The sequence below is a fragment of the Pristis pectinata genome, chromosome 8 (assembly GCF_009764475.1).
Source record: "Pristis pectinata isolate sPriPec2 chromosome 8, sPriPec2.1.pri, whole genome shotgun sequence".
Lineage (NCBI taxonomy): Eukaryota > Metazoa > Chordata > Chondrichthyes > Rhinopristiformes > Pristidae > Pristis > Pristis pectinata.
This window is the reverse complement of record NC_067412.1, coordinates 5,900,684-5,928,619: the sequence shown is the minus strand read 5'-3', so window position 1 is coordinate 5,928,619 and position 27,936 is coordinate 5,900,684. Positions and strand designations below refer to the sequence as shown.

The following is a 27,936-nucleotide window of genomic DNA, read 5'->3' as shown; positions in this document are numbered from 1 at the left end:
ATTTAAGGCAAGCAAGATTTATCTCACCTCAGCCATTTGTAATTTTACAGGCGATTTTATAAGGTGGTTCATAGTCATTGAATGATTACTGAAAGGCTTGGCAGAATTTTACTGAAAGGTGGGCCGAAGGGCCTGTTTTGTGCTGTATGGTAATTCACCTTCTCCCACAAAGCCCCTAAAAACTTAAATTAACAAAAGACAACGAGAATGCTGAAAAGTAAGCATTGCTTTTGTCGGTCCATATGTTAGAGGAATGTGAATTCTGCCAAACCGTAATGGAATGGAGATCTTCCCATCATCTCGCAGGCTTTCTACTTTCCCCACGCTGGTTTGGCTAAGGGGCACACAGTTTAAGTCTGGGATTAACACAGTGGGCTGTGTGGCCTTATCTAGTGCTGTAATGATTCATTGATGGTGAGTAGTCTCAGGTGATTTGGCAGATAGATCGGATTTTATGTACTTCTCATGAATAGGTACACCAAGCTTAGTGTGAGTCTCTTCTGTCTGCACATTAAACAAATTTTAGCCTCCAGCTGTTTTTGATCTTCTGAGTAACAGTGAATTATATTTTGCATCTCCTCTCTTTAGTAAGAACTTGAATTTGCATAGCTTCTGTCGAAATCCGAAGTCACAGGAAGATATAGTGTACTCACTGCTTTAATGCAAGAGTCCCCTGTCCCCAAGTGCATACCGAGCTCATTGTCTCTGGGTTTTTGGACACAAATGCAGTCTGAGGATTTGGCGGTTGACAGTAAAGTGGTCCTGAGGCACAGGATCAGCCATGATCTTAGACGCGGCAAGTACGAGCTCTCTCACAGACGGAGGACTTCTATGGAAGGCCTCCACTATAATCCCTTCTATGTAATCTGCTCCAAATGATTCCCAGAGTCTGTGTTGCAGGGATGCGGACAATCAGCTAACTTAGACTAGAGTAACACAGCATGGAAACAGGCCCTTCGGCCCAACTTGTCCATGACGACCAAGATTCTCATCTAAGCTAGTCCCATTTGCCCGCGTTTGGCCCATATCCCTCTAAACCTTTCCTATCCACGTACCTGTCCAAATGTCTTTTTAAACATTATTGTACCTGCCTCAACCACTTCCTCTGGAAGCTTGTTCCTTCTACCCTTTCTGTGAAAAAAGTTGCCCCTCAGGTCCCTTTTAAGTCTTTCCCCTCTCACCTTAAATCTATGCTCTTTAGTTTTTTTATTCCCTTTTGCTTGGAAAAACACCGTGTGCATTTACTTTAGTGATGGCCCTCGTGATTTTGTACACCTCTTTTAGGACACCCCCGCCTTCCACACTCCAAAGTTCTAGCCTTAAGACCATTAGGGTGGTACGTATGTGGAATGAGCTGCCAGAGGAAGAGGATGAGGCCGGGATGTTAACAACTTTTAAAGACATTTGGACAGGTACAAGGATAGGAAAGGTTTAGAAGGTTATGGGCCAAATGCTGGCAAATGGGATTAGCTTGGATGGGGCATCTTGGTCAGCATGGACCAGTTGGGCTGAAGGGCCTGTTTCTGTGCTGTATGACTCTGTGACCATATGGGAACATAATTAGGCCATTCAGCCCATCGAGTCTGCTTCACCATTCAATCATGGCTGATTTTTTTTTAATTCTCCCGCCTTCTCCCTTTAACCCTTAACCCCTTTACCAATCAAGAACCTATCAATCTCTGCCTTAAATACACCCAATGACTTGCCCTCCACAGCCCTCTGTGGCAACGGATTCCACAGATTCACCACCCTCTGGCTGAAAAAATTCCTCCTCATCTCAGTTCTAAAGGGACATCCCTTTATTCTGAGGCTGTGCCCTCGGATCCTAGACTCTCCTACTGATGGAAACATCCTCTCCACGTCCCCTCTATCCAGACCTTCCAGTATCTGGTAAGTAGCCTGCCCAACCTATCCCTATAACTCAGGCCCTCAAATCCTGGCAACATCCTCGTAAAACCTCTTTGCACTCTTTCCAGCTTCGTGTGGTCTTCCCAGTAACATCAGGGGAAGAGAACCTAAGGCGCTGAAGAGAGAGAGCTGGTGATTGAGGTTGAAAGCTCCAAAGGCTGGTGCACCAATGATAGAACAAGGTCTGAAACCCAGTGGCAGGGGGACTCCGATTTAAGGGGTTTGGCAGAGAAAACAGGGGAGGTGTAGAGACAATGTTCGGGCTTCAAGTGTTCGCGCAGAAACGGTAGTGTAGCGGTTAGAGTAATGCTTTACAGCGCCAGCGACCCAGGTTCAATTCCCGCTGCTGTCTGCAAGGAGTTTGTACGTTCTCCCCGTGACTGCGTAGGTTTCCTCCGGGTGCTCCGGTTTCCTCCCACTTTCCGAAGACGTACGGGTTAGGAAGTTGTGGGCATGCTATGTTGGTTCCGGAAGCGTGGTGACACTTGTGGGCTGCCCCCAGAACACTATGCAAAATGATGCATTTCACTGTGTGTTTCAATGTACATGTGACTAATAAAAAAATCTTACCTTACGATTTGGAATGCACTGTCCGTCTGGTGGAAGCAATCCAACAGAAGAATTGGATTAGTATGTGTTGGCGAAACGACTGTGGGTAGTGGGGAAGGAGCAGCAGCAGCAGGATGGGCCGATTGGCCTCATTCTGTGCTGTGAGATTTTCATGGCCGTCTCCCTTCCTCCCAGTCTACACAATGGACAGATAAACAGCCCAGGATCTGATCCGCGAGGGAGCTCCGGGAGAGGAACGCCAGCATTGGACCGAGCCTGCGCGTAACACACAACGCGCAGGAGGACCTACGGAGTGACGTGGAGAGTCTACGTCTTGGGTCAAGAGCCTCGTCGCTTGTCCCTTTCCCTCCACAGACACCGCCGTGCATTGTGTGTTGCTCCAGACCCCGGCATCTTCAGTCTCCCGTGTCCCCGTTGCGGAGGACCACTGCCCCCGCACGCTACCCTCCCATCTCGCCGCAGACCGAATCGCAGAGACGCAGGGCAGAAGCAAGTTGTTGCCAATACCTTTATTGCACTTTCACCAGGTCGCAAAACAATTACCACAAAAGTAAAACCGAGGAACATCGCTAAAGGGATAGGCCGGAGCCACGAATTGCAGCCACGCCGTCCCTACCTGTACACCAAGAATTAAGAACAAAGCTGGTATCCAGTGAACTGTCGAGAAGATTCCCCACACCATCGTTGTCACTTGTCCTCAAAAGCCAGCTCAGTTTGCTCAAAGCAATGCAACCAACTTTCAAGTTTTCACACATCGGGAAGAGTCCTTTTTTTATTTTTATATATATTTAAAGATTTATATATTTTAAAGTCTTTCGTTTCTTCTGTTTTGGGATTGCACAACTGTTCAGTATTCACATTTTAGGATTGGATTCCATTGTGAAAAAAAAACAAATAAGTGCCTTAACTTAGAAACTTTTAATTATAATCATCTGCGATGGAGTCTATACTTTACATATTTGGGAACAATTACATCTCTGTTCTGAATTCACTGAATTCAAAAAGTAACATAGATCACCAGTCTCTGCAAGACTTTCTATTTCTCACTTAGACGAGTAAAAAAGAGAGGGAAATTTCTGGGTCCCTCTACTACCTGTTGGTGAAGGCTAAATTGGTTTCGAAGTCCATGTCATTTGCCACCACGTTGCTGTGACCTTCTTTTTCCACACAGTCACTGACCATCTTTAAAATGATCCTCACTCTCCTGTCCATTGCTTTCAGGTGGGCCTCGATCAGAATGGGCGAGAGTTTGTCCTGCATCAGCGACTCTGCCATCACGTCGCTCAGCTTGTACTCTTCCTTCGCCAGGAGCTGCAGTCGAAGGTAGGTCGATTGCTTGATTCTGTACAGGCGGCAGAAGGTGGAGGTGTTAACTGTGTGACGATTTACGCCCCTGTCCCCTATCGATGACGAAGCTCTTCCGCATCTCTGGACGACATGTCCCACCCCGCACCAAGCCTTTTCTCCCACCTCCCCCTGTGCTCACAAACTCGGACTGGTCCCTGCATTGGCTTACCTCCATTTTAAAACCCTTGCCCTTATTTTCATATCCCTCCATGGCCTTGCTCCCCAGGGCCATTCATGTAACCTCCTGTCCTGATCCAGGAATGTGGGCACGGTGGTCAAAAAAAGCAGACCAACGCCTCTACTTCCTCAGAAGGCAACAGAAGTTCAGCACGACCCCGATGACCCTCACCAATTTTTACAGCCGCACCATAGAATTCATCCTGTCCGGATGCATCACGGCTTGGTATGGAATATGCTTGGCCCAAGACCGCAAGAAACTGCAGAGTTGTGAACACAGCTCAGTCTATCAGGCAAACCAGCCTCCCTTCCAGTGACTCTGTCTGCACTTCCCGCTGCCTTGGAAAAGCAGCCAACATAATCAAGGACACCTCCCCCCCTGGTCATTCTCTCTTCGCCCCCCTCCAGTCAAGAAGATACAAAAGCTTGCGAGCATGTACCGCCAGGCTCAAGGACAGCTTCTATCCTGCTGTTATCAGACTCTTGAATGGACGTCTCATACACTAAAAGATCAAGTGTTCATCAGTCTCCCAATCAACCTCGTCGTGGCCCTTGCACTTTATTTGTCTACCTGCACTGCACTTTCTCTGTAACTACAACGCTATATTCTGCATTCTGTTTTTCTTTTTACTACCTCAATGTGCTTATGTATGACGTGATCTGTCTGGATGGCACGCAAACAAAAGCTTTTCACTGTGTCTCAGTATATTTGGCAATAATAAACCAATACCAACGCTAATACACCCTCAGTACTCACCGACAGCACTGGCTCAGTGGCACCAGGATGGAAAGCTCGTCATGAGAATGCTTGCCAAACCTGTGGAGAGAGCAAAGCAAAAACGTGAGGAAGCGCCTGCGCAGTTCCAGATGACGTGCAGGAGCGCTGTGTCTTACACGCGGACCCTGAAGCAGTCATGCAGCCTCATTCCCAGCTGTACTGCAGGGACTGACTTCAATGAGTGCTCCCCCTGCAACTCTTACTGCAACGTTGCAGGCGCAGTGGCAGATCCTGAGGAAGTTCCATTGCTCCCCCCAAGCCTGCAGAAGATCTTGCTCTTCGGTTCAGTGTTCCTCTTTCACTCAGAGAGACCCGTTAGAGGTTACACTGGTACTGTAATGTGAATCCAACATTCAGTCAATGGGTTTTCACACTGGAGCACACACATGCTTCACAGTTCAGACAACCGACTGCAAAACCACCCATCACAGCACAAATGCAAAGGGTGGACATCTAATGACACTGCGCTAGAAATTCAATGGTGCTGGTGGAGTTGTGCTAAAGGGTTGCTGTGTGGTGTGCCAATGACCACTAGGGTTGTGGACACATTCCAGTGCCAATGCCTCTACTTTCTTAGAAGTTTAAGGATCGGGTTGTCACAACATACTCCAACAGACTTCAACAGATGCACTGTTGAAAGGATCTGGACTGGTTGCATCATGACAATTCCAACACACGGGAAACACAAGAGGCTGCACGGAGTAGTAGACACAGCCCGGTCCATCACGGGCACAGCCCTCCCCACCACTGACAGCATCTACAGGAGGTGCTGCCTCAAGAAAGTGGCACCTACCATCAAGGATCCCCACCATCCAGGCCATGCGCTCTTCTCGCAGCTACCATCAGGCAGGAGGTACAGAAGCCTGAAGTCCCACACCACCAGGTTCAAGAACAGCTATTTCCCTTCAACCATCAGGTTCTTGAACCGACCTGCACAACCCTAACCCTACTTCAGCAACGGAACACTACGGACCACCTCTTGCACCGCTGTGGACTTTAGTTTTACACTAATGTCTTGTTTTGCATTGTCTTTTTTCTTCACTGACTTGTATAACTTATGTATAATTTATGCTTGTGTGTTGTCTGTACCTATGTGCCTGTGAGGCTGCTGCAAGAAAGTTTTTCATTGTACCTGTACCTCCCTGGACTTGTGCACATGATAATAAACTCCACTTGACTTGACAACCTCTTTCTTGGATATGCTGCTGTTGGGACTGACTTGAATAAGAAGAGGTTGTGCTCCGCATTCACTTTTAATCTGCAGGTTGTACTGGAAGCCAAGGCCCGGTTTCCATGGGCTGAGACCTGAGACACGGCCTAAGTTCCAAGCCCGGGTCCCCAAAGCCTTTTTCCCAAGGGCTGATACCCAAGTCCCAAGGCCAAGCCTGAGTCCCATGATCCAAGGTGCATCATGTGACACTCAAGGCCCTTGCAGACTTTCTTTGCACTGGGAATGTGGGGAGACTAAAATGAGTTTGGGGCAAGATTTGTGTAAAAAAAGGGTGCTTGCTGGTCAAAGACTCTTTTGGCCAAGGGACCTGTTTCCATGCTGTATGACTCACTGGACATGTACAAATTTCCAGGCCACTGACCAATGGTGAGACAGCCAAAAGCCTTCTTCACTGCCTCGTCTACCTGTGACGCCACTTTCAGGGAACCATGCACTTGTACTCCTAGGTCCCAGTCATTGTCTCTTCTAGCCTCTTCCGTTGGGTAGAAGATACAGGAGCCTGAGGCCACGTACCACCTGACTTAGGGACAGCTTCTACCCCACTGTGATAAGACTATTGAACGGTTCCCTTATATGATGAGATGGACTCTGACCTCACGATCTACCTTGTTGTGACCTTGCACCTTATTGTCTACCTGCACTGCACTTTCTCTGTAGCTGTGACACTTTACTCTGTACTGTTATTGTTTTTACCTGTACTATCTCAATGCACTCTGTACTAACCCAATGTAACTGCACTATGTAAATGAATTGATCTGTACGATCGGTATGCAAGACAAGTTTTTCACTGTACCTCGGTACAAGTGACATTAACAAACCAATACCAATACAACACTCCCCACAGCCATACTGTTCACTGTGAAAATCCTACCCTGGACTGTGTCATGTAGTCTCTCAGTCTCGACACTATCACAAATACCCCCCTTGATCTCCCTACCTCTCCCCTTCTCTGTAACTTAAATGTTTAACTTTCCCCTGTTCTCCTGATAGCTCATTGACCTGAAATGTGAACTCTGTTCCTTTCTCCACAGATGCTGCCTTACCCCCTGAGCACCTCTGCTTTTACCTCAGTTGAGGTTCACTGGCTGGGAAGCCAGTTGGAATGTCATGAACATGCTAAAAGTGTACGTTACGTTTGCTTTTCCTTTCCCCTAAACCTCCATCATCTTCCAGAGGGTGGGGCCGAGGTACTGCAAGCCCCAAACCGGCGGTTTTGTGAAGATTTCTTGGAAGATCCTTACCTTGGTAATTTGCATCCATGCATAAAACACAAGATTCTGTTCAGGGAGAGAATGCCACAGGCTGTGAGGTGTGGCAAGGGTGTCACCAATGGGTAACTCACTGCCGGAGAGCTTGTGGAAACACAGGTTTTCCTTGAGTTACATACATTTGACTTTTTGTTGCAACACCACTGATCCAATCTTTCCCACTGTGAAAATTTTGTTCAATGAAATGGCACCCACGAACTCAATCCTTCTGTGAGTCAAAGAATGGCTTTCAAGAGGGGATGGGATTGGCACTTGAAGAACTCACTGGGGCTACAGGGAAAATGCGAGGGATTGGATCTGATGAAATTAGACTTCGAGCAGCTGGCACTGACTCAATGGGCTGAATGGCCTCATTCTCTGCTGTAACATTCCCACATGTCTAAGGTTCGAGCACCCAGTTTTATTCCCAGTATCCGTGCCTGATTAGGCAGCACCTTTATTCAGAGGCTCAAACTAGTCTGGAGATGGGAAATGCTTGGTCTAGAATGCCTTTGTGCTAGTAACTCCAGTGACAATGCCAAGGCAGGTTAGATTAACCAGCTGGGCAGCACAGTGGCGCAGCAAGTAGAGCTGCTGCCTCACAGCTCCAGCGACCTGGGTTCAATCCTGATCTCCGGTGCTGTCTGTGTGGAGTTTGCACGTTCTCCCCGTGACTGCGTGGGTTTCTTCCAGTTTCCTCCCACATCCCAAAGACCAGAAGACATAGGGACAGAATTAGGCCATTCGGCCCGTTGAGTCTGCTCCGCCATTCGATCGTGGCTGATTTATTTTTCCCTCTCAGCCCCATTCTCCTGCCTTCTCCCCGTAACCTTTGACACCCTTACTAATCAAGAACCTATCAACCTCTGCTTTAAATACACCGAATGACTTGGACTCCACAGCCGTCTGTGGCAATGAATTCCACAGATTCGCCACCCTCAAGCTGAAGGGTGTCAGGCAGTGCCCTCTGGTCCTATAGTCTCCGCATCCTCTATATCCAGGCCTTTCAATGTTCGGTAGGTTTCAATGAGATCCCCCCTCATCCTTCTAACCTCCAGCGAGTACAGGCCCAGAGCCATCAAGTGCTCCTCATACGTTAACCCTTTCATCTCATTCTCGTAAACCTCCTCTGGACTCTCTCCAAAGCCAACAAGCCCTTCCAATACCAGAGGGCATGCATTTAAGGTGAGGGGGGTAGGTTCAGAAGAGATGTGAGGGGTAAGTTTTTTTACTGAGAGAGTGGTGGATGCCTGGAAAGCGTTGCCTGATAGGGTGGTGGAGGCAAATTCATTGGGGGCTTTTAAGAGGGGCTTGGATGGGCACATGAATGAGAGGAAAATGGAGGGATTATGGGCATTCTGTAGGTAGGAGGGAATAGCTATGTCGGCACAACATTGTGGGCCAAAGGGCCTGTTCTGTGCTGTACTATTCTATGTTCTTAGATATGGAGCCCAGAACTGCTCACAATACTCCAAATGTGGTCTGACCAACACCTCAGCAGTAACCCCCTGCTTTTATATTCTAGTCCTCTCGATGTGAATGCTAACATTGCATTTGCCTTCCTTATGACCTACTCAACCTGCAAGTTTAGGGAATCCTGTACTAGGACTCCCAAGTCCCTTTGCACCTCGATTTCTGAATTCTCTCCCTGTTAAGAAAATAGTCTGCGCCTTTATTCCTTCTACCAAAGTGCGTGACCAAAGATGTCCGGGTTGGTGGGTCAATTGGTTAATGCAAGTGACCTGTAGCGTGGGTGAGTGGAAGGTGAACCAGGGCTGAGTTGAGAGCCGGGTGACAGAGAGCCGATGAGCTTGTGTGTAGGTGAGGGGTAGAACTTGGAGGGAGTTGATGGGAATGTGGGGAGAATAAAATGGGATTTAGTGTGGGTTAATTGGCCACTGTAAATTACCTCAAGTGTGTAGATGAGGGTGAAAAGATGTTTGGTACGTTAATAAGCTGCTGTAAACTGCCCACAATAAAAGCAGAAAAACATTGGAAACACTCAGCATCTGTGGAGGGAGAAACAGAGTTAATGTTTCAAAACTGGCCCAAAATTTTAACTCTGTTTCCCGTTCCAATATCTCATTGATTTCCAGGTTTTTCTTTTCATTTACTGCAGATTGTCCCGAGTGTAAACAGGAAAATCAGGGGGAGGTGATGGGTGTGTGAGTGAGTATCGGCTCCAGGGAAATCAGTTGGGGAATGAGGATGATGAGAGCCAGCAGAGATTTGATGGGCCAAATGGCCTTCTTCTATGTTATAAGAGAACATAGCATGTAGTATCAGGGAGCAGCTCATTGCCCAAAGCCTGCTGAACTCACTCAGATACAGCAGAGTATATTTAACCAATGACGCACCACGTTGGCTGCTTGGAAGCGTCAGGGATTGAACAATGTGTGGGCCGTCCTTCAAAGGGCAAGAGCAGTTTGAGATACGATCCTAATTCTGTCCTGTCTTGGGATTGGTTGGAACGGGGACAGAACAAGCCCGAGGGCAGAAGATGTAAAGGATAGAAATGACCCCGGGGATTACTTTCCCAGTGGTCGGGTGGAGATTCAGGCCAAGTAGTTGTGACGAGCCTTCTGTGTTTATGAGCCTGCTGCTGTGAGTGGTGTTATACAGGATCAGAAATCCTCCAGGCAAGAGCTTTCAATCCCTGCAGCGGCCCCGTGGCCCTCAGACCAAGCTTCCTTCACACAAGGAATTTTAAGAGTATTCCTTGAGGAAAATGTCCAGTGAATTCCTTTCCCCAAGTGAGTAGCTCGGCAGAGACTGCCACCAGAACGCGAGCTGTGTGGGTCTGGTTCACACAGGGTCACTGCAGTCACCTTTCATCCAGTTTTGCAGACTTGTTCTTGAGGTAAACAGTGACTAAGTCCAAACCATTAGGATAAGAACATTAAACATCGATCTTATCAGCATTCACAAACACACAGAAAGGCATATGCCGTGTGTAGAAGTATGAGTGACCTCTAAAGGCTGACTATACCTTCTGCTGTGACCTTGACATGTTGTTGTACCTGATACCACTCTTTAGTCTGGGGATTGCTGGCTTCAGTAAAGTCTGTTTCACCCTGTCTAGTCTGGGAGATGATCGTTGCCTCAACAACAAAGAAACCTGCAGACACTACACTGGCCATGAATTTGGGATGCTGCACACAAAATAGAAAAATAGGAGGAGTAGGCCATTCTGCCCTTTGAGCCTGTTCTGTCATTCAATGGGATCATGACAGATCCTTTATCACATTCCCAATCTCTCTGTGCCTTGCTTCTACTTGCTTTGGAAATATGTTCAGAGACTTGACCTCTACAGTCTTCTGTGGCATATAATTCCACAGGACCTCCACCCTCTGAGTGAAGATGTTCCTTATCACCACAGTCCTAATGGTAAGGGCTACTGGCGCAGCCGGTAGAGCCGCTGCCTCACAGCTCTGGTGACCCGGGTTCGATCCTGACCTCCGGTACTGTCAGTGTGGAGTTTACTCGTCCTCCCTGTGAGACTGTGTGGGGTTTCCCCCGGGTGCTCCGGTTTCCTCCCACATCCCAAAGACGTGCGGGCTGGTAGGTGAATTCCCCCTAGTGTGTAGGTGAGGGCTAGAATCTGGGGGGGGGAGGTTGATAGGAATGTGGGGAGAATTAAATGGGATTAGTGTAGGGTTCGTGTCAATGGGTGGTTGATGGTCGGCATGGATACGATGGGCCAAAGTGCCTGTGCTGCATCACTCTAAAGGCCTTATCCCATATCCAGAGGCAGAGACCCCTGCTTCTAGAGCACCCCCCAACCAGAGGAACCATCTTCCTTGCACCCAGTCTGGTGAACCCTGTTAGAATTTTCCATGTTTCAATACAATCTGCTTCCTGTAAACTCCGGTAAAACCAGGCCGAGTTGATCCAATCCCTCCTCCTATGACATTCCCATCACCCCCGTGCCCAGTCTCGTGAACCTTCACTGCACTCCCTCTACACCTTTTGCTGAGAGAAACAGATCAAAACTGAGATAAGTACACAGTACTCCAGGTGCGGTCTTAACAAAGCCCCAGATCAACGTTGCTGCTCATGAAAGCAACAGGCGAATGAGATCCAAGGCAGAGAAATCCCAGAGGACGTGTAACTAATGTCATGGAGGGTCCCTGTTCCACCTCTTCCTCCTCCGACTCCCCAGTATGGACAATATCCCTGACGGTCCATTCCAGAGATTGGCCTCACTGCACACAGGTAGTTCTCTCACCGCTGGCTGAACAGGAGCACACCAGGTGAGTGACATGGGGAACGGGCGCGCAGGATGGACTGGAGAGCTCGAGGAGTGTGAACCGGCGCAGCCACAGACTGGCGAGGCTGTTCCTTGACATCACTGGAGTCTGGGGAACAGAGGAGCGAGGTGATACATGAGGAAAGGAAGGTGAATCTGTCACTGGCGGTAGGGCTGGTGATGTATGAAACGCTACTGCGTCTACAGCTCCACGAGCCACTGCTCAGGAGTGGTAGAATCCAGAAGAAGTTGGTGGGAATATGAGAAGAACAAAGGACAGGTATAAGTCAGACCACCTTGGTCACCCTGTTATAGGAAAGATGTGGTTAAAGTGGAGAGGGTACAGAGAAGATTTACGAGGCTGTTGCCAGGACTCGACGGCCTGAGTTATAGGGAGAGGTTGGCCAGGCTGGGTCTTTATTCCTCGGAATGTAGGAGAATGAGGGGTGACCTTATAGAGGTGTCTAAAATTATGAGAGGCATAGGATGGATGGTAACAGTCTTTTCCCCAGGGTAGGGGAGTCCAAAACTAGGGGGCATAGGTTTAGGGTGAGAGGGGAGAGATTTAAAAGGGACCTGAGGGGCAACTTTTTCACGCAGAGGGTGGTGAGTACATGGAACGAGCTGCCTGAGGAAGTGGTTGAGGCAAGTACAATAGTATCATTTAAGTAGCACTTGGATAGGTACATGGAGGGGCAGGGCTTGGAGGGATATGGGCTGAACGCAGGAAATTGGGACTAGCAGGGTGGGCACCATGGTTGGGCTGAGGGGCCTGTATCCATGCTGTATTGCTCTGTGACTCTATGACAGTACAGCACAGGAACTGGCCCTTTGGCCCACGACGTCTGCACTGACCATGATGCCAAATTAAACTAATCCCTTCTGCCTTTGTATGGTCTGCACCCCTCCATTCCCTGCCTGCCATGTGTCTGTCCAAATGCCTCTTAAACATTACGGTCGTACCCACCTCCACCACCACCACCCCGGCAGCATTTTCTAGGCACCCACCCCTCTCTGTGGGCAGGCACGGTAGTGTAGCGGTTAGTGTAACGCTATTACAGCGCCAGTGACCCGGGTTCAATTCCGGCCGCTGTCTGTAAGGAGTTTGTATGTTCTCCCCGTGTCTGCATGGGTTTCCTCCGGGTGCTCCAGTTTCCTCCCACATTCCAAAGACGTACGGGTTAGGAAGTTGTGGGCATGCTATGTTGGTGCTGGAAGCGTGGCGACACTTGCGGGCTGTCCCCAGAACATTCCACGCAAAAGATGCATTTCACTGTTTGTTTAGATGTACATGTGACCAATAAAGAAATCTTATGTTATCTGTGTCAAAAAACTTGCCTCGTAAATCTCCTTTAAACTTTCCTCCTCTCACCATAAAGCCCTGCCTTCTGGGGTTTGACATTTTCATACTGGGATAATGACTGTCTATCCCATCTATGCCTCTCATTATTTTATAAACTTCAATCAGGTTGTCCCTCTGACACTCCAGAGAAACCATCCAAGTCTGTCTAACAATAAAATGGGATTAGTGCAGGATTAATGTAAACGGATGTTCGATGGTCTGCACGGATTCAGTGAGCTGAAGGGCCTCATTCCGTACTTTGTGGCTCTGTAATTTGGACTCAGGGAAGAGAAGGGTGGGTCCCAGAGTTATAACAACTTCTGATCTATTGAGGGATAGCTGTAAATGTGCACGACACACACTGGGATAAGAAGCAGAGATGGTGAAAGTGACTGCAAATTGTGGGCGAGAGCTGTCAAAACCCAGTGAAGACTTCATGAATGGGAACAGTATCGTAGACTCTGGGCCAGAAAATGTTCGAGGCAAGTGAATCTGATGACAGATGTTGGTGGAAACAAGAGGAGAGGTGAAGGGGTCTCGACCCGAAATGGCGACTGTCCATTTCCCTCCACACCTGCTGCCTGACCTGCTGAGTTCCTCCAGCAGTTTGGATTTTGCTGGTGGAAAGAGACGGGGTGAACAAGGGGATTTAAAAGGGAACATGGCTCGAATCATTCGAGTTAAAAACCACATGGGTTGGATCGGTGTTGCTCAGGGAAAGAACTGAGGCTGGACAAACTTGGGCTCTTTTCTCTGGAGGGACGGAGGCTGAGGGGTGATCTGTTGGAAGTGCATAAAATTATGAGGGGCATAGATAGGGTGGACGAGCAATATCTTTTTCCCATTATTGAGTGATCCAATACCAGAGGGCATGCATTTAAGGTGAGAGGGGGAAGGTTCAGAAGAGATGTGAGGGGTACGTTTTTTTACTGAGAGAGTGGTGGATGCCTGGAGTGCGTTGCCTGATAGGGTGGTGGAGGCAAATTCACTGGGGGCTTTTAAGAGGGGTTTGGATGATGGGGGAAATGGAGGGATATGGGTATTCTGTAGGTAGGAGGGATTAGCTATGTCAGCACAACATTGTGGGCTAAAGGGCCTGTTCTGTGCTGTACTGTCCTATGTTCTATATGTCAATTAGCAAGTGAAATATTGGCCTAACAGTTTTATTCATTGCAAGATCGAGTGCCAGGCAGTCAGTGGATTCACTGGTCCTCTCAATGTGTCGCCAGCACAGTGGGATGGTGGGTGGAGTGTTGGGAGGAGGGAGAGCCGAAGGTACGTGCCTCAAGGAAAGTAGTGGATGGGTCCACAGCAAAAGCGAGGAAAGGAAAGCACAGCTTCGGAATGGAAGAGAGGAAGGAAGTATAGACGGGGTAGACAGGATCTTTTCCCCAGGATAGAAATGTCAGATATTATAGGTTTAAGGTGAGAGGGGGGGAAAGTTTAAAGGAGATGTGCAGGGCAAGTTTTTTTACACGGAGTGTGGTGGGTGCCTGGAATGTGCTGCCAGAGGTGGTGATGGAGGCAGATACGATAGAGGCGTTTAAGAGGTTTTTAGACAGGCACATGAATATGCAGGGAATGGAGGGATACGGACCCTGTGCAGGCAGAACGGATTACTTTAATTTGGCACAGACATCATGGACTGGATGACGTGTTCCTGCGCTGTACTGTTCTATGTTCAAGGCTGAAGATACCAGGTATAAAAACAGATAATGCTGGAAATACTCAGCAGGTCAGGCAGTATCTGTACAGAGAGAAACAGTTAATGTTTTAGCATAGAAACCTCTGTTTAAACTGAGGTGTAGATCTGAAACGTTAACACTATTTCTCTCTCCACAGATGCTGCCTGACCTGCTGAGTATTTCCAGGGTTTTCTCTTTTTGTTTCAGCTTTCCAGCGTCTGTGGTTTTTTTATATCTTCACACACTCAAGCAGGCCAGGTGGCTGGATAAAGGCAGGTAGACTGGGAGTGTGAAAAGGCATCCAAAGAAGATTCTTTTTATCACACGATCATGATCTTCAGTGCTGCGCTAATGCAATGTGCAATTGTATCTGATGCACATCAATCATAGTTATTATATGTTCATGTTAAGCTTTATGTAAATGGTACTGCAAACAGGTGGTGTCAAGGAAATGGTGAACCAGAGCAGGTAATGGGCTCACAGATATGGGGATAATCATGTTAATACAATGATTATAGAACAGGATGCAGACCCAGTGCGTGTGAGACTGATATGAGGAGGTGATTTACTGCAGTCGCCAACAACTAAAGTAGACACTTCAGAAATATTAATTACATCTCATAGTGAAGAATTTTGCCACTAAACACCAGGTGAATTTATGTTAGATTGAATTTATAACTGTGTGTATATCTTTGTAATTAATTATAGGTGAATAGTTAACCCATGCTGTAATTTTAACAATGAAGGCAGCTCTAGTTCTGTATGGATTTGGTACTAATTTGGAAGGGGAAGTTGTGCAAGGCAGTAAGTCTAAGAACTGAGTCTGTCACCTTGATGAATTGTTCTATTAGACACTGCTCTTGTGTTCAAAATGTCTGTTTTCAATAAAAGCTGTTCTGTTGTTAACTCTGGATAGTTTGAGTGACATTTTTTTCCACTGACAACAAAGAAACGCATGCACTACATCTTACCCATGTTTGTGCAGGTGTACACATGCTTCTGCACATGTCCATACATCTCACTCACATGAAAACAATCACTGTTCACCCACAGCTACATAAACACACACACACACACACACACACACACACACACACACACACACACACACACACTTACATACATGTATGCACTCATGAACACACACAGTCCATAAGACCATAAGATATAGGAGCAAAATTAGGCCATTCGGCCCATTGTGTCTGGTCTGCCATTCAATCATGGGCTGATTTTTTTTTAACAACCCCATTCTCTGACATTCTCCCTGTAACCCTTAACCCACTTACCAATCAAGAACCTATCAATCTTTGCCTTAACTACATAAGAAGATAAGAAATAGGAGCAGGAGGAGGCCGTCTGGCCCATCGAGCCTGCTCCGCCATTCAATAAGATCATGGCTGATCTGGCTGTGGACTCAGATCCACCTACCTGCCTTTTCCCCATAACCCTTAATTTCCCTACTATGCAAAAATCTACCTAACTACGTCTTAAATATATTTAATGAGGTAGCCTCTACTGCTTCCCTGGACAGAGAATTCCACAGATTCACTACTCTCTGGGAAAAGCAGATTCTCCTCATCTCCGTCCTAAATCTATTCCCCCGAATCTTGAAGCTATGTCTCCTAGTTCTAGTCTCACCTACTAGTGGAAACAACATTCCTGACTCTATCTTATCTATCCCTTTCATAATTTTATATGTTTCTATAAGATCCCCTCTCATTTTTCTGAATTCCAGCGAGTACAGTCCCAGGTGACTCAATCTCTCCTCATAGGCTAACCCCCTCATCTCCGGAACCAACCTGGTGAACCTCCTCTGCACCGGCTCCAAAGCCAGTACATCTTTCCTCAAATAAGGAGACCAAAACTGCACGCAATACTCCAGGTGTGGCCTCACCAGTACCCCGTACAGTTGCAGCATAACCTCCCTGCTCTTAAATTCAATCCCTCTAGCAATGAAGGCCAACATTGCATTTGCCTTCTTGATAACCTGTTGTACCTGCAAACCAACCTTTTGCGATTCATGCACAAGCACTCCCAACTCCCTCTGCACAACAGCATGCTGCAATCTTTCACCATTTAAATAATAATCTGATCTTCTATTTTTCCTTCCAAAGTGGATGACCTCGCATTTACCAACGTTGAACTCCATCTGCCAGACCCTTGCCCACTCACTGAACCCATCTATATCTCTCTGCAGACTCTCTGCATCCTCTGCACAATTTGCTTTTCCACTCAATTTAGTGTCATCAGAAAACTTAGATACGCTGCACTCGGTCCCCTCTTCCAAATCGTTAATGTATATCGTGAACAGTTGTGGGCCCAGCACCGACCCCTGCGGCACCCCGCTCACCACTGATTGCCATCTAGAGAAACGCCCATTTATCCCAACTCTCTGCCTTCTATTGGTTAACCAATCCTCTATTCATGCTAATACATTACCCCCAACTCCATGCATCTTTATTTTATGGATAGATCTTTTATGCGGCACCTCATCGAACGCTTTCTGGAAATCCAAGTATACAACATCCACCTGTTCCCCTCTATCCACTGCGCTCATTATATCCTCAAAGAACTCCAGTAAGTTTGTCAAACAGGACCTGCCCTTCCTGAATCCATGCTGTGTCTGCCATTTCTATCCAGATGTCTCGCTATTTCTTCCTTAATGATAGCTTCAAGCATTTTCCCGACTACAGATGTTAAGCTAACTGGCCTATAGTTACCTGCCTTTTGCCTACATCCTTTTTTAAACAGTGGCGTGACATTCGCTGTCTTCCAATCTGCCGGGACCTGTCCAGAGAATTTTGGTAAATTATCACAAAGCCTCTACTATAACTTCCGCCATTTCTTTCAGTACCCTGGGATGCATCTCATCAGAACCAGGAGACTTGTCTACCTTTAGGCCCATGAGTTTGCTCATCACTACCTCTTTAGTGACAGCAATTGTACCGAGGTTCTCAACCCCCCCCACTCCCCGCCCCCCCATCACATCCATAACACAGGCCACTGAATCTCTTTGGCATGTTAGACGTACCGTCCACTATGAAGACCAACACAAAATAGTTGTTCAAGGCCTCGGCCATCTCTGCATTACCCAATATTAATTCCCCTTTCTGATCTTCCAAGGAATGTACGTTCACTTTAGCCGCCCTTTTCCGCTTTATATAATTATAAAAACTTTTACTATTTGTTTTTATATTTTGGGCTAGATTACTTTCATAATCTATCTTCCCTTTCCTTATTGCTTGCTTAGTCGTTCTTTGTTGCTTTTTAAAGTTTTCCCAGTCTACTACTCTTGGCGACTTTGTATGCGTGAGCTTTTAGCTTGATGCCTTCTTTTATTTCCTCAGTTATCCAAGGCTGGCTCTCCCCACCCTTACTCTCCTGCTTTTAACTGGAATATACTTTTGTTGAGCACTGTGAAAAATCTCTTTGAAAGTCTTCCACTGTTCCTCAACTGTCCCACCATGTAGCCTGTGTTTCCAGTCTACGCTAGCCAACTCCTCCCTCATCACGTTGTAGTCTCCCTTAATACACTGGTTTTAGATTGAACCATTGCACCCTCCATTTGTATGAGAAATTCAATCATACTATGGTCACTCTTTCCAAGAGGATCCCTAACTGCAAGATTGTTAATTTTACCTGTCTCGTTGCACAGGACCAGATCTAAGATAGCATGTTCCCTTGTAGGTTCACTAACATGCTGTTCAAGAAAGCTATCACGGATGCATTCTATGAAGTTCTCCTCAAGACTGCCTCAACTAACTTGATTCGCCCAATCTATGTGGAAGTTAAAGTCCTGCATGACAACTGCCGTTTCATTCTCACATGCCTCAAATATTTCTTGGTTTATTGCCTGTGCCACTGTAATGTTATTATTCGGTGGCCTATAGACAACACCCACCAGTGATTTTTTCCCTTTTTTGTTCCTAATCTCTGCCCAGATGGACTCAACATTCTGCTCCTTAGATCTTATATCGTCTCTCACTATCGCCCTGATCTCATCCTTAATTAAGAGTGCTACCCCACCTCCCTTACCTTCCTGCCTATCCTTCCGTATTACCTGATACCCTTGGATATTTAATTCCCACTCATCTCCACCCTGCAACCACGTCTCCGTAATGGCCACTAAATCACACCCCTTTCTACTGATTTGTGCCACAAGTTCACTGACCTTGTTTCAAATACTATGGGCATTCAGATAAAGTGCCCTTACACTCATTGTCCTTTCAGAATCCAGTAACCTTTGTGTCCTTTGCATTTGACTTTTCTGTTCTCCACTCTTACTTTTCTCTTTTCTAACCTTTGCTCTGGTCTCTGCTTTGCTTCCCTCTGTCTTTCTGCTCGGATTCCCACCCCCCTACCGTATTGGTTTAAACCCTCCCCAATAGCACTAGCAAACAATCCTCCTAGGACATTGCTCCCAGTCCTGCTCGGGTGTAGACCGTCCAGTTTGTACTGGTCCCACCTCCCCCAGAATCGGTCCCAATGCCCCAGGAATCTGAAACCCTCCCTCCTGCACCACTGCTCAAGCCGCATATTCATCCTTACTGTGCTGCTATTCCTACTCTGAATGTACGCCCAATGACTTGGCCTCCACAGACCTCTTGTGGCAATGAATTCCATGGATTCACCGCCCTCTGGCTGAAGAAATTCCTCCTCATTTCAGTTCTAAAGGGACATCCCTTTATTCTGAGGCTGTGCCCTCAGATCCTGGACTCTCTGAAACATCCTCTCCACATCTACTCTATCCCATCGCACAGATTCACACACTCAGATATATGCACACACAAGCACGGCATGCACATGCATGTAGACTATGCACCTGTGCACATGCATGCATGCACACATATAAAAACATGCACACACATATTTTTGCACTTCCAGTTGGGAGACAGTACGTTTCTTACTCCTTACCCTCTTCCATTGTCCAGATGGATAATAAATGAATCGTTTCCAAACTTCTCAAAGGTTTCGTAATGGTGCCGATCCATATTACCTGTGGAGGGAGCAGGAGGAAACCAGTCAGCCTGAAGACCAGACCTGACCTAACCCAACTCCCCATTGCTTGTCCTCTGTTCATCCACTCTTGGTCATACACACGAGGTGGACACTGATTGCCAGCCAGCTACTTTACCTTGGAGGGAAAGTCACTGAAGCTACATTTTCAGCAAGTGGATGTGACCTTGCAACAGCACCCACTGCCTCGCCATTGAACGTCTGGCATGTCCGTCCTAGTTGAGCTCCGCCTTCCCACTGGTGTCCATCCTCCACGGAGGGGACCTCGTGGAGAAGCGGAAGACTTGGAGAGGATTGAGCAGGGTGGATGCTGAGAGGACGTCTCCTCAGTCTGAGAGTCTGAAGCAGACACTGCAGAGTTCAGCTCCATTTACTTCTTCATCTCCTGTGCCAAGCAAGGAGATTAGTGTAGCAAGACCTGCATGTATTGGTATTGGTTTATTATTGTCACTTGTACCGAGGTACAGTGAAAAACTTGTCTTGCGTACCGATCGTACAGGTCAATTCATTACACAGTGCAGTTACATTGAGTTAGTACAGAGTGCATTGAGGTAGTACAGGTAAAAACAATAACAGTACAGAGTAAAGTGTCCCAGCTACAGAGAAAGTGCAGCGCAATAAGGTGCAAGGTCACACCAAGGTGGGTCATGAGGTCAGAATCCATCTCATCGTATAAGGGAACCATTCAGTAGTCTTATCACAGTGGGATAGAAGCCTGGTGGTACGTGCCTTAAGGACAGCTTCTATCCCACTGTGATAAGAACACAAGAGGCTGCAGATACTGGAATTTAGAGCAACACACAAAATGCTGGAGGAACCCAGCAGGTCGGGCAGCATCTGTGGAGGGAAATGGACAGTCGACATTTCGGATCAAAACCCTTCATCTGAACTGAAAGATGGAGGGGAGCTAGCCAGTATAAAGAGGTGGTGGGAAGTCGGCGGGGCAAGAGCCGGCAGGTGATAGGTGGATCTGGTGAGGGGGGGGGGGGGGTGATAGGCAGATGGAGGAGGGGAGAGTGGGAATAGCGACAGAGGGCGGGAGGTGATAGGTGGAGGCGACGGAGGGCCGCAGCTGGTGGAGTCTGATAGGAGAGGAAGGTGGAGCATGGAATAGAGGGAGGGGGGTAGGGAGGGGAGGGGGGATTGGTAGGACAGGGGAACCAGTGGGAGGAGTTGAGTGGGTGACGGACATCCCCCCTCCACCTTTTTAGACCTTTCTAATTTAAAAAAAAATTTATATCTTCCAGTTCAGATGAAGGGTCCCGACCCGAATTGTCAACTGTCCATTTTCCTCCATAGATGCTGCCTGACCTGCTGAGTTCCTGAGAGTCTGAAGGCAGGGTGCCTGGTCTCAGGGTAAGGGTTCTGGCCAAGTAAGGCAGAGGGTTGTGAGTCTTTGTATCACCCCACAGGCAGTGGATGCTTAGTCACTGACCTAAAGGTGGAGACTGATGGATTTTTGAACTGCTAAAGGAATCAAGGCGCGTGGAGTTTGAACGGGAAAGTGGCTGAGGTGCAGGATTAGCCAAGATACTAAGTGGGATAGCAGACGATGGACCAAAAAGCCTGCTCCTGTATCTAAAAATCTCAAGGGTGATCCTCTTGTCAGATGATCAGCACTTTTATTCCCAAATCCAATGGCTTCACACATGATGAGCAAAATGCCATAGAAAAGGGAACAGAGCATTAATTTGAGGCAATATTGCCCGAGTTCATCCCTGTCTCGAGAGTTGTTTAGACCAGCGTCAAGGAGATTCTCTTCCAATTCCTGCAAGCCCAGCCAATCCTGGGATCTTGTCAATTGCAAACGTCCGGGAGGAGTGGGAAACCGGGATTGAGGGATGTACGTTAAGCAAGGGGACGGGAGAGTGAGAGGTGAGGTGGTTGGTGGAACACAGAACAGTACAGCACAGGAACAGGCCTTTCGGCCCACAACGTCTGTGCGGACCATGATCCCAATCCAAGCTAATCCCATCTGCCTGCACATGGTCTATACCCCACCATCCACTGCCTGTTCATGTCCCTGTCTGAATGCCTCTTAAATGTTGCTATTGTATCTGCTTCCATCATTTCCCCCAGCAGCGCGTTCCAGTACCTACCACCCTCTATGTAAAAAACTTGCCTCATAAATTTCTTTTAAACCTTCCCCCTCTCACCTTAAACCTCTGCCCTCTGGTATTTGATGTTCCCACCCTGAGAAAATGACTCTGTGACTATCTACCCTGTCTATGACTCTCATAATTTTATAAACTTCTATCAGGTCTCCCCTCAGCCTCCAACGTTCCAGAGAAAACAATCCAAGTTTGTCCAACCTCTCCTTATAGCTCATGCCCTCTAATCCAGGCAGCATCCTGGTGAACCTCTTCTGCACCCTCTTCAAAGTCAGCACATCCTTCCTGTAATGGGGCAACCAGAACTGCACACAATACTCCAAATGTGGCCTGGCCAAAGTTTTATAATGGAATTATGGTGGAATTGGGACTTGTGATCTGAATGGAGGGATAGTCTTGGTGGGCTGAATGGACTCCTCTTGATTCTGCTCTGCCTAACATCTGAGCCTCATTGTGCTTCTCGTCCAACCCCAAATGTTCTTACAACCTTAGAATTGTGAGGGTCCAATAAGCCATTTGGCCCATCAAGTCTATGCTGGCTCCTGGTGGACCAATCCTACAGTAATGTTCTCCTACTCTTTCCTGAAGCCACGCAATTTATTCCCTCAAATGCCTGCCCATTTCTCTGCATGTCCCAAAAACTATCAAGGACTGAGCAGCGAATGGCCTGTCCCTGCTTCTATCCCTTCGTAAGTCAGATGATATACGGGAAGCAAGAAGAAACCATTCTGCCCGTTGATACTGTTCCTCTCAGGTCTAAATATACCAACCAGCTGATCGCTGCCATAGAACCATAGAACACTACAGCACAGAAAACAGGCCATTCGGCCCTTCTGGTCTGCACCGAAACTTTATTCCGCTAGTCTCATTTACCTGCACCCAGTCCAAAACCCTCCAGACCTCTCCCGTCCATGTATCTATCCAATTTATTCTTAAAACTTAAGAGTGAGCCCGCATTTACCACATCAGATGGCAGCTCGTTCCACACTCCCACCGCTCTCTGAGTGAAGAAGTTCCCCCTAAACCTTTCCCCTTTCACCCTAAAGCCATGTCCTCTTGTACTTATCTCTCCTAATCCAGGCGGAGAGAGCCTACTCGCATTTACTGCGACTGCAGAAGTTCAGCTAATTCAGTATGGGCTGGCCATCAGCCCTGGGCTCTTCCTGCCCAGTGCCTTTTCTGACTATGCAGGAATGCCATGGTTTACTGGAAGTGCAGGGTGCTTGGAACTGTGGGCTGAAGGGCATGTTTCCATCTTGTATGACCCTATCACATGGAGAACCTTCCTTACCCATGAGAAAGTCAAAAATAGTCATGTCGATGAGGTCGAGGAGCCGTGTGCCGGAGTTGTAAGGTGCGGTTTGTTTGACTTCCTCGCAGTAGTCAGGATCGACCTCCCATCTGCTCAGAGGAAGCAGAAAGCCCTGTTAGTGATGGCAATATCTGCGCAAACCTCCCTCACACCGAGACTCCTCTCATCCAGTGACGAAGTCTCTGTTACTCCCAATGCTTCTCCAATTCCCTAATCCCAGGGTCTTATTACCATAGCATCTGCTGTATAAGTCACACTGGTATATAAATTAACCCATCTCTGTCCAATAACAACTGAAACCCATGGTCTATGTTCTGTAATATCTGCTGTATAAGTCACACTGGTGTATAAGTTAACCCCTGTCCCTGTCTAACAACAGCTGAACCCCAGGGTCTATATACCATAACATCTGCTGTATAAGTCACACTGGTGTATAAATTAACCCGTCTCTAACTAACAACAGCTGAAGCCCAGGGTCTATGTACCATAACATCTGCTGCATAAGTCACACTGGTGTATAAGTTAACCCACACTCTCCATCCAAAAATGGCTGATCCCAGGGTCTATTTAATGTAACATCTAGTGTATAAAAGTTAAGGTATATGAGTTAACAATTTATTGTAACACCGTAATATCTGGTGTATGTCACATTGATGTATATAGGATATTTTTGTCTCCTCCGCTTCCAAAACAAAGTTCTAGTTTTGAAACCGATAGATTCCAGTAATCATCCACGGCGTTACCCTTTACAGTTTCCCAGCTTGAAGTAAAGTTTTGTAAAATATGCATCAATAATGAAAGATCAATGAATGAAAATAAGGTGTACAAGATGATAAGAGGCATAGATCGAGTGGACAGTCAGAGACTTCTTTCCAGGGTGACAATGGCTAACATGAGGGGACATAATTTTAAAGGTGATTGGAGGAAGATATAAGGGGGATGTCAGAGGAAAGTTTTTTACATAGAGAGTGGTGAGTGCATGGAACGCACTGCCGGCAGAGGTTGTGGGGGCAGATACATTAGGGACATCGAAGAGACTCTTAGATAGCGACACATGAATGATAGAGAAATGGGGGCTATGTGGGAGGGAAGGGTTAGATAGATCTTAGAGCAGGATAAAATGTTGGCACAACATTGTGGCCGAAGGGCCTGTACTGTGCTGTAGTGTTCTGTGTTCTAACACTGAATTGTACAACGTCTAACTTGTTTAGAACATAGAACAGTACACCACAGGAACAGGCCCTTCGGCCCACAATGTCTGTGCTGGCTGTGATGACAAATTAAACCAATCCCCTCTGCCTGCCTCCATACCTCTCTGACCAGTGTGTGTCTAAATGCCTCATAATGGTGGATAATTCAATCTCACCTCCCCTCCCCCACCCTTTCGTAACTGCCCAGAAGGGAGACGGGCACCATATCCCGCGCCCGACTTACTCTGCCCGCTTGCGTTTGTGGTAAGAGCGCCGCCACGGGTTCCTCCAAGTTTTCCTTTTGGCCAGGGCCAGGTCTGGCAGGAAGGCGGCCAGCGATCCTTCGATCTGGTCGGGCTTCCCGCACAGAGCGTGCTCGGTGGAGCAGTAGTAGGAGCACTCTCCGTAGAAGCAGACGTTGTTGGCTACACGGGGAGAAGAGGGGTGGTGGGGGGGGGGGGGGGGGGGGCGTGGGGGAGACAGAGAGAGGGTGACAATTAGCCAGGTAATGACAGGCGGCGCGTCGTGGGATCGAGCACGTTGCGGTATCGAGCGTGTCGCGGGCTGCCACATGCGGGGAGTGGGTGAATTCCAGCATGGGACTCAGCAATTATAGAACATGGAACAGTACAGCACAGGAACAGGCCCTTCGGCCCACCATGTCTGCGCTGACCATGATGCCAAATTAAGTTCAGCTTATCTGCCTGCACGTGATCCATACCCCTCCATTCCCTGCACATTCATGTGCCTGTCTGGATGCCCCTTAAACGCCTCTGTCGTATCTGCCTCCACCACCACCCCTGGCAGCGCATTCCAGACACCCACCGCTCTCTGTGTAAAAAACCTTGACCCATACATCTCCTTTGAACTTTCCCCCCTCTCACCTTAAACCTGTGCCCTCTAGCATTTGACATTTCTACACTGGGAAAAAAGACTCCTATCTCTACCTCTCATAACTTTATAAAATTTTATAAAGTCTTCATTGAGGGGTCAGCGGTGGAAAGGGTGAGCAGCTTCAAGTTCCTGAGCGTCAACATCTCAGAGGATCTTTCCTGGGCCCAACACATTGATGCAATCACAAAGAAGGCACACCAGCAGCTCTACTTCATTAGGAGTTTGAGAAGATTTGGTAAGTCACCAAAGACCCTTACGAATTTGTATAGATGTACGGTAGAGAGTATTCTGACTGGTTGCATCACCGCCTGGTATGGAGGCTCCAATGTGCAGGATCGCAAGAGGCTGCAGAGGGTTGTAGACTCAGCCAGCTCCATCAGTGACACAACCCTCCCCGCCATCGATGACATCTTCAAGCGGTGATCTCGCAAGAAGGACCTCATTATTCCTCTTTTGCACTATTTATTTATTTTTGTAACTTATAGTAATTTTTATGTCTTGCACTGTACTGCTGTCGCAAAACAACAAATTTCACGACATATGTCAGTGATAATAAACCTGATTCTGAACTTCTATCAGGTCTCCCCTCAGCCTCCGCCGCTCCAGAGAAAACAATCCAAGTCTGTCCAACCTCTCCTTATAGCTCATACCCTCTAATCCAGGCAGCATCCTGGTGAACCTCTCCTGCACCCTTTCCAAAGCCTCCACATCCTTCCTGTAATGGAGCAAACAGAACTGCACACAATGCTCCAAATGTAGCCTAACCAATGCTTTATTCAGTTGCAACAAGACTTTCTGACTCTTACACCCACTGCCCCGACCGATGAAGGCAAGTATGCCGTACACCTTCTTTCCCACCCTATCTACTTGCCAATAATCAGGTGGATGGTACACTTTGGTAGCACCTCGAAGCAAGAGCACAGGTCCGCAGCAGAGTCTTGTGGTAACAAAGGAAAGATCTTGAATCCCAAATTGCCTCTTGGTAAACCTGAATTACAGTGCACGATTAGTATTTTCACCGTGCACCGCTTCCTGCACTGCTTTCAAGCTAGCCAATACCATTCTGACTGGGCATGGCGATGTGACTGCATGTAGAGCAAAACTACCTCCACTGAGTCCAGATGAAGGGTCTCAACCCAAAATGTTGACTGCCCATTTCCCTCCACAGATGCTGCCTGACCTGCTGAGTTCCTCCAGCGCTTTGTGTGTTGCTCCAGATTTCCACTATCTTGTGTTACTCAGCCACAGTCCTTCTTAATCGCCACTCCTGTGCTTGCTGAGACGCACTGGCTCCTGGACTGTTACTACCTTGATTTTAAAAATTCTTATCCCCTCCACGCCGTCCCCCAAGCCATCTCTCTAACCTTCCCCAGCCCTACACTGCTCCAAGACGTAAAACACTACGATGATGGAGGAACTCAGCAGGCCAGGCAGCATCCGTGGAAAAAAGCAGGCAGTCAACATTTCGGGTCAGGACCCTTCTCCAGGACTAAGGGTGCTGGGATTCTCCATGTTAAGGGAACAAACTTCACTGGCAACATATTGGATGTGCACTGGGTGCTAGAGAGATAGATAAATTGGTTTATTATTGTCATGTGTACTGAGATACAGTGAAAAGCTTTGTTCGCGTGCCATCCAGGCAGACTATTTCATACATGATTACATCAACATAGTAAAAAGAAAACAGAATGTAGAATATGGTGTCGTGGTTACAGAGAAAGTGCAATGCAGGTAGAAAATAAAGTATCAAAGGAGATCGCGAGTTCATCTTTTAGCATATATGAGGTCCACTCAAGAGTCTGATAACAGTGGGATAGAAGCCTCCTTGAGCTTGGTGGTACGTGCTCTAAGGCTTTTGTATCTTCTTCCCGACGGGAGAGGAGAGAAGCATATCGGGGGTGGGAGGGTTCCTTGACTATGCCGGCTGCTTTCCCGAGGCAGTGTAGACAGAGTCCATGGAGGGGAGGCTGGCTTCCGTGATGGACTGGGCTACGTCCACAACTCTACAGTTCATTGCGGTCCCGGGCAGAGCAGTTGCCATACCAAACCACGATGCATCCAGATAGTATACTTTCTATGATGTGTCTGTAAAAATTGGTGACGGTCATCGGGGACATACCGAACTTCCTTCGCCTTCTGGGGAAGTAGAGGTGCTGGTGTGCTTCTCTGCAATTTGCGACAGCTTATTCTGCAAGACCAAGGCCACTTCAGGCATTTCCTGTATGGTCTTCGCTCCAACAGCCCCCTGCCAACATCAAGCACCCTTGAGCAAGGAGATTCACTGTTAAAAGGGCGCAGCGCAGAGGTGGGAGGTGGGATTGTGAGGCCCCACTGTATCAAGTTGCCTACCTGGCGAGATGAAGAAGGTCCTCCAGAGCTTCTTGTCACGCGTCACGTCTCGGATTTCCCTCGTCATGTTGATCAGTCTCCCGGCAACCGGGGGCACACGTCGGAAATCCAGAATCCTTCAAAGGGAAAAGAGCCTTAGTGCATCGTCAAGACAGCAACACGAACTCTCGATAGGGTGGTAAAGAAGGCGTATGGCATGCTTGCCTTCATCAGTTGGGACACTGAGTATAAGAGTAACAAAGTCACGTTGCGGCTGTATAAAACTTTGGTCAGGCTGCCCTTTGGTCACCCCATTACAGGAAGGATGTGGGGGTTTTGGATCTTGGCGTACAAGTCCATAGCTCCCTGAGAGTAGCAACACAAATGGATAGGGTGGTAAAGAAAGAACATGGTACGCTCACCTTCATTGTTCAAGGGATTGAGTATGAGCATTGGGAAGTCATGTTGCAGCTGAATAAAACTTTGGAGAATTCCATGCGCTTCTGGTTGCCACACTATAGGAAGGATGTGGAGGCTTTGGAGAGGGTGCA

The 27,936-nt window shown here is 47.6% G+C and overlaps 1 protein-coding gene across 1 annotated transcript in view; it reads right to left on the bottom strand.

The window, feature by feature from the left end:
• Positions 1 to 2,972: 2,972 nt before the first annotated feature.
• Positions 2,973 to 27,936, bottom strand: part of LOC127573083 (extracellular serine/threonine protein kinase FAM20C-like) — a 102,407-nt gene continuing 77,443 nt past the window's right edge. The window contains exons 5-10 of the mRNA XM_052020929.1: positions 27,407 to 27,522; positions 24,408 to 24,588; positions 22,953 to 23,062; positions 19,449 to 19,530; positions 4,760 to 4,819; positions 2,973 to 3,820 (exon numbers count right to left, since the gene is read on the bottom strand). Of these exons, the coding sequence (XP_051876889.1) occupies positions 3,568 to 3,820; positions 4,760 to 4,819; positions 19,449 to 19,530; positions 22,953 to 23,062; positions 24,408 to 24,588; positions 27,407 to 27,522 (802 nt within the window). The 3' untranslated portion in view covers positions 2,973 to 3,567. The remainder of the gene's footprint in view (positions 3,821 to 4,759; positions 4,820 to 19,448; positions 19,531 to 22,952; positions 23,063 to 24,407; positions 24,589 to 27,406; positions 27,523 to 27,936) is intronic.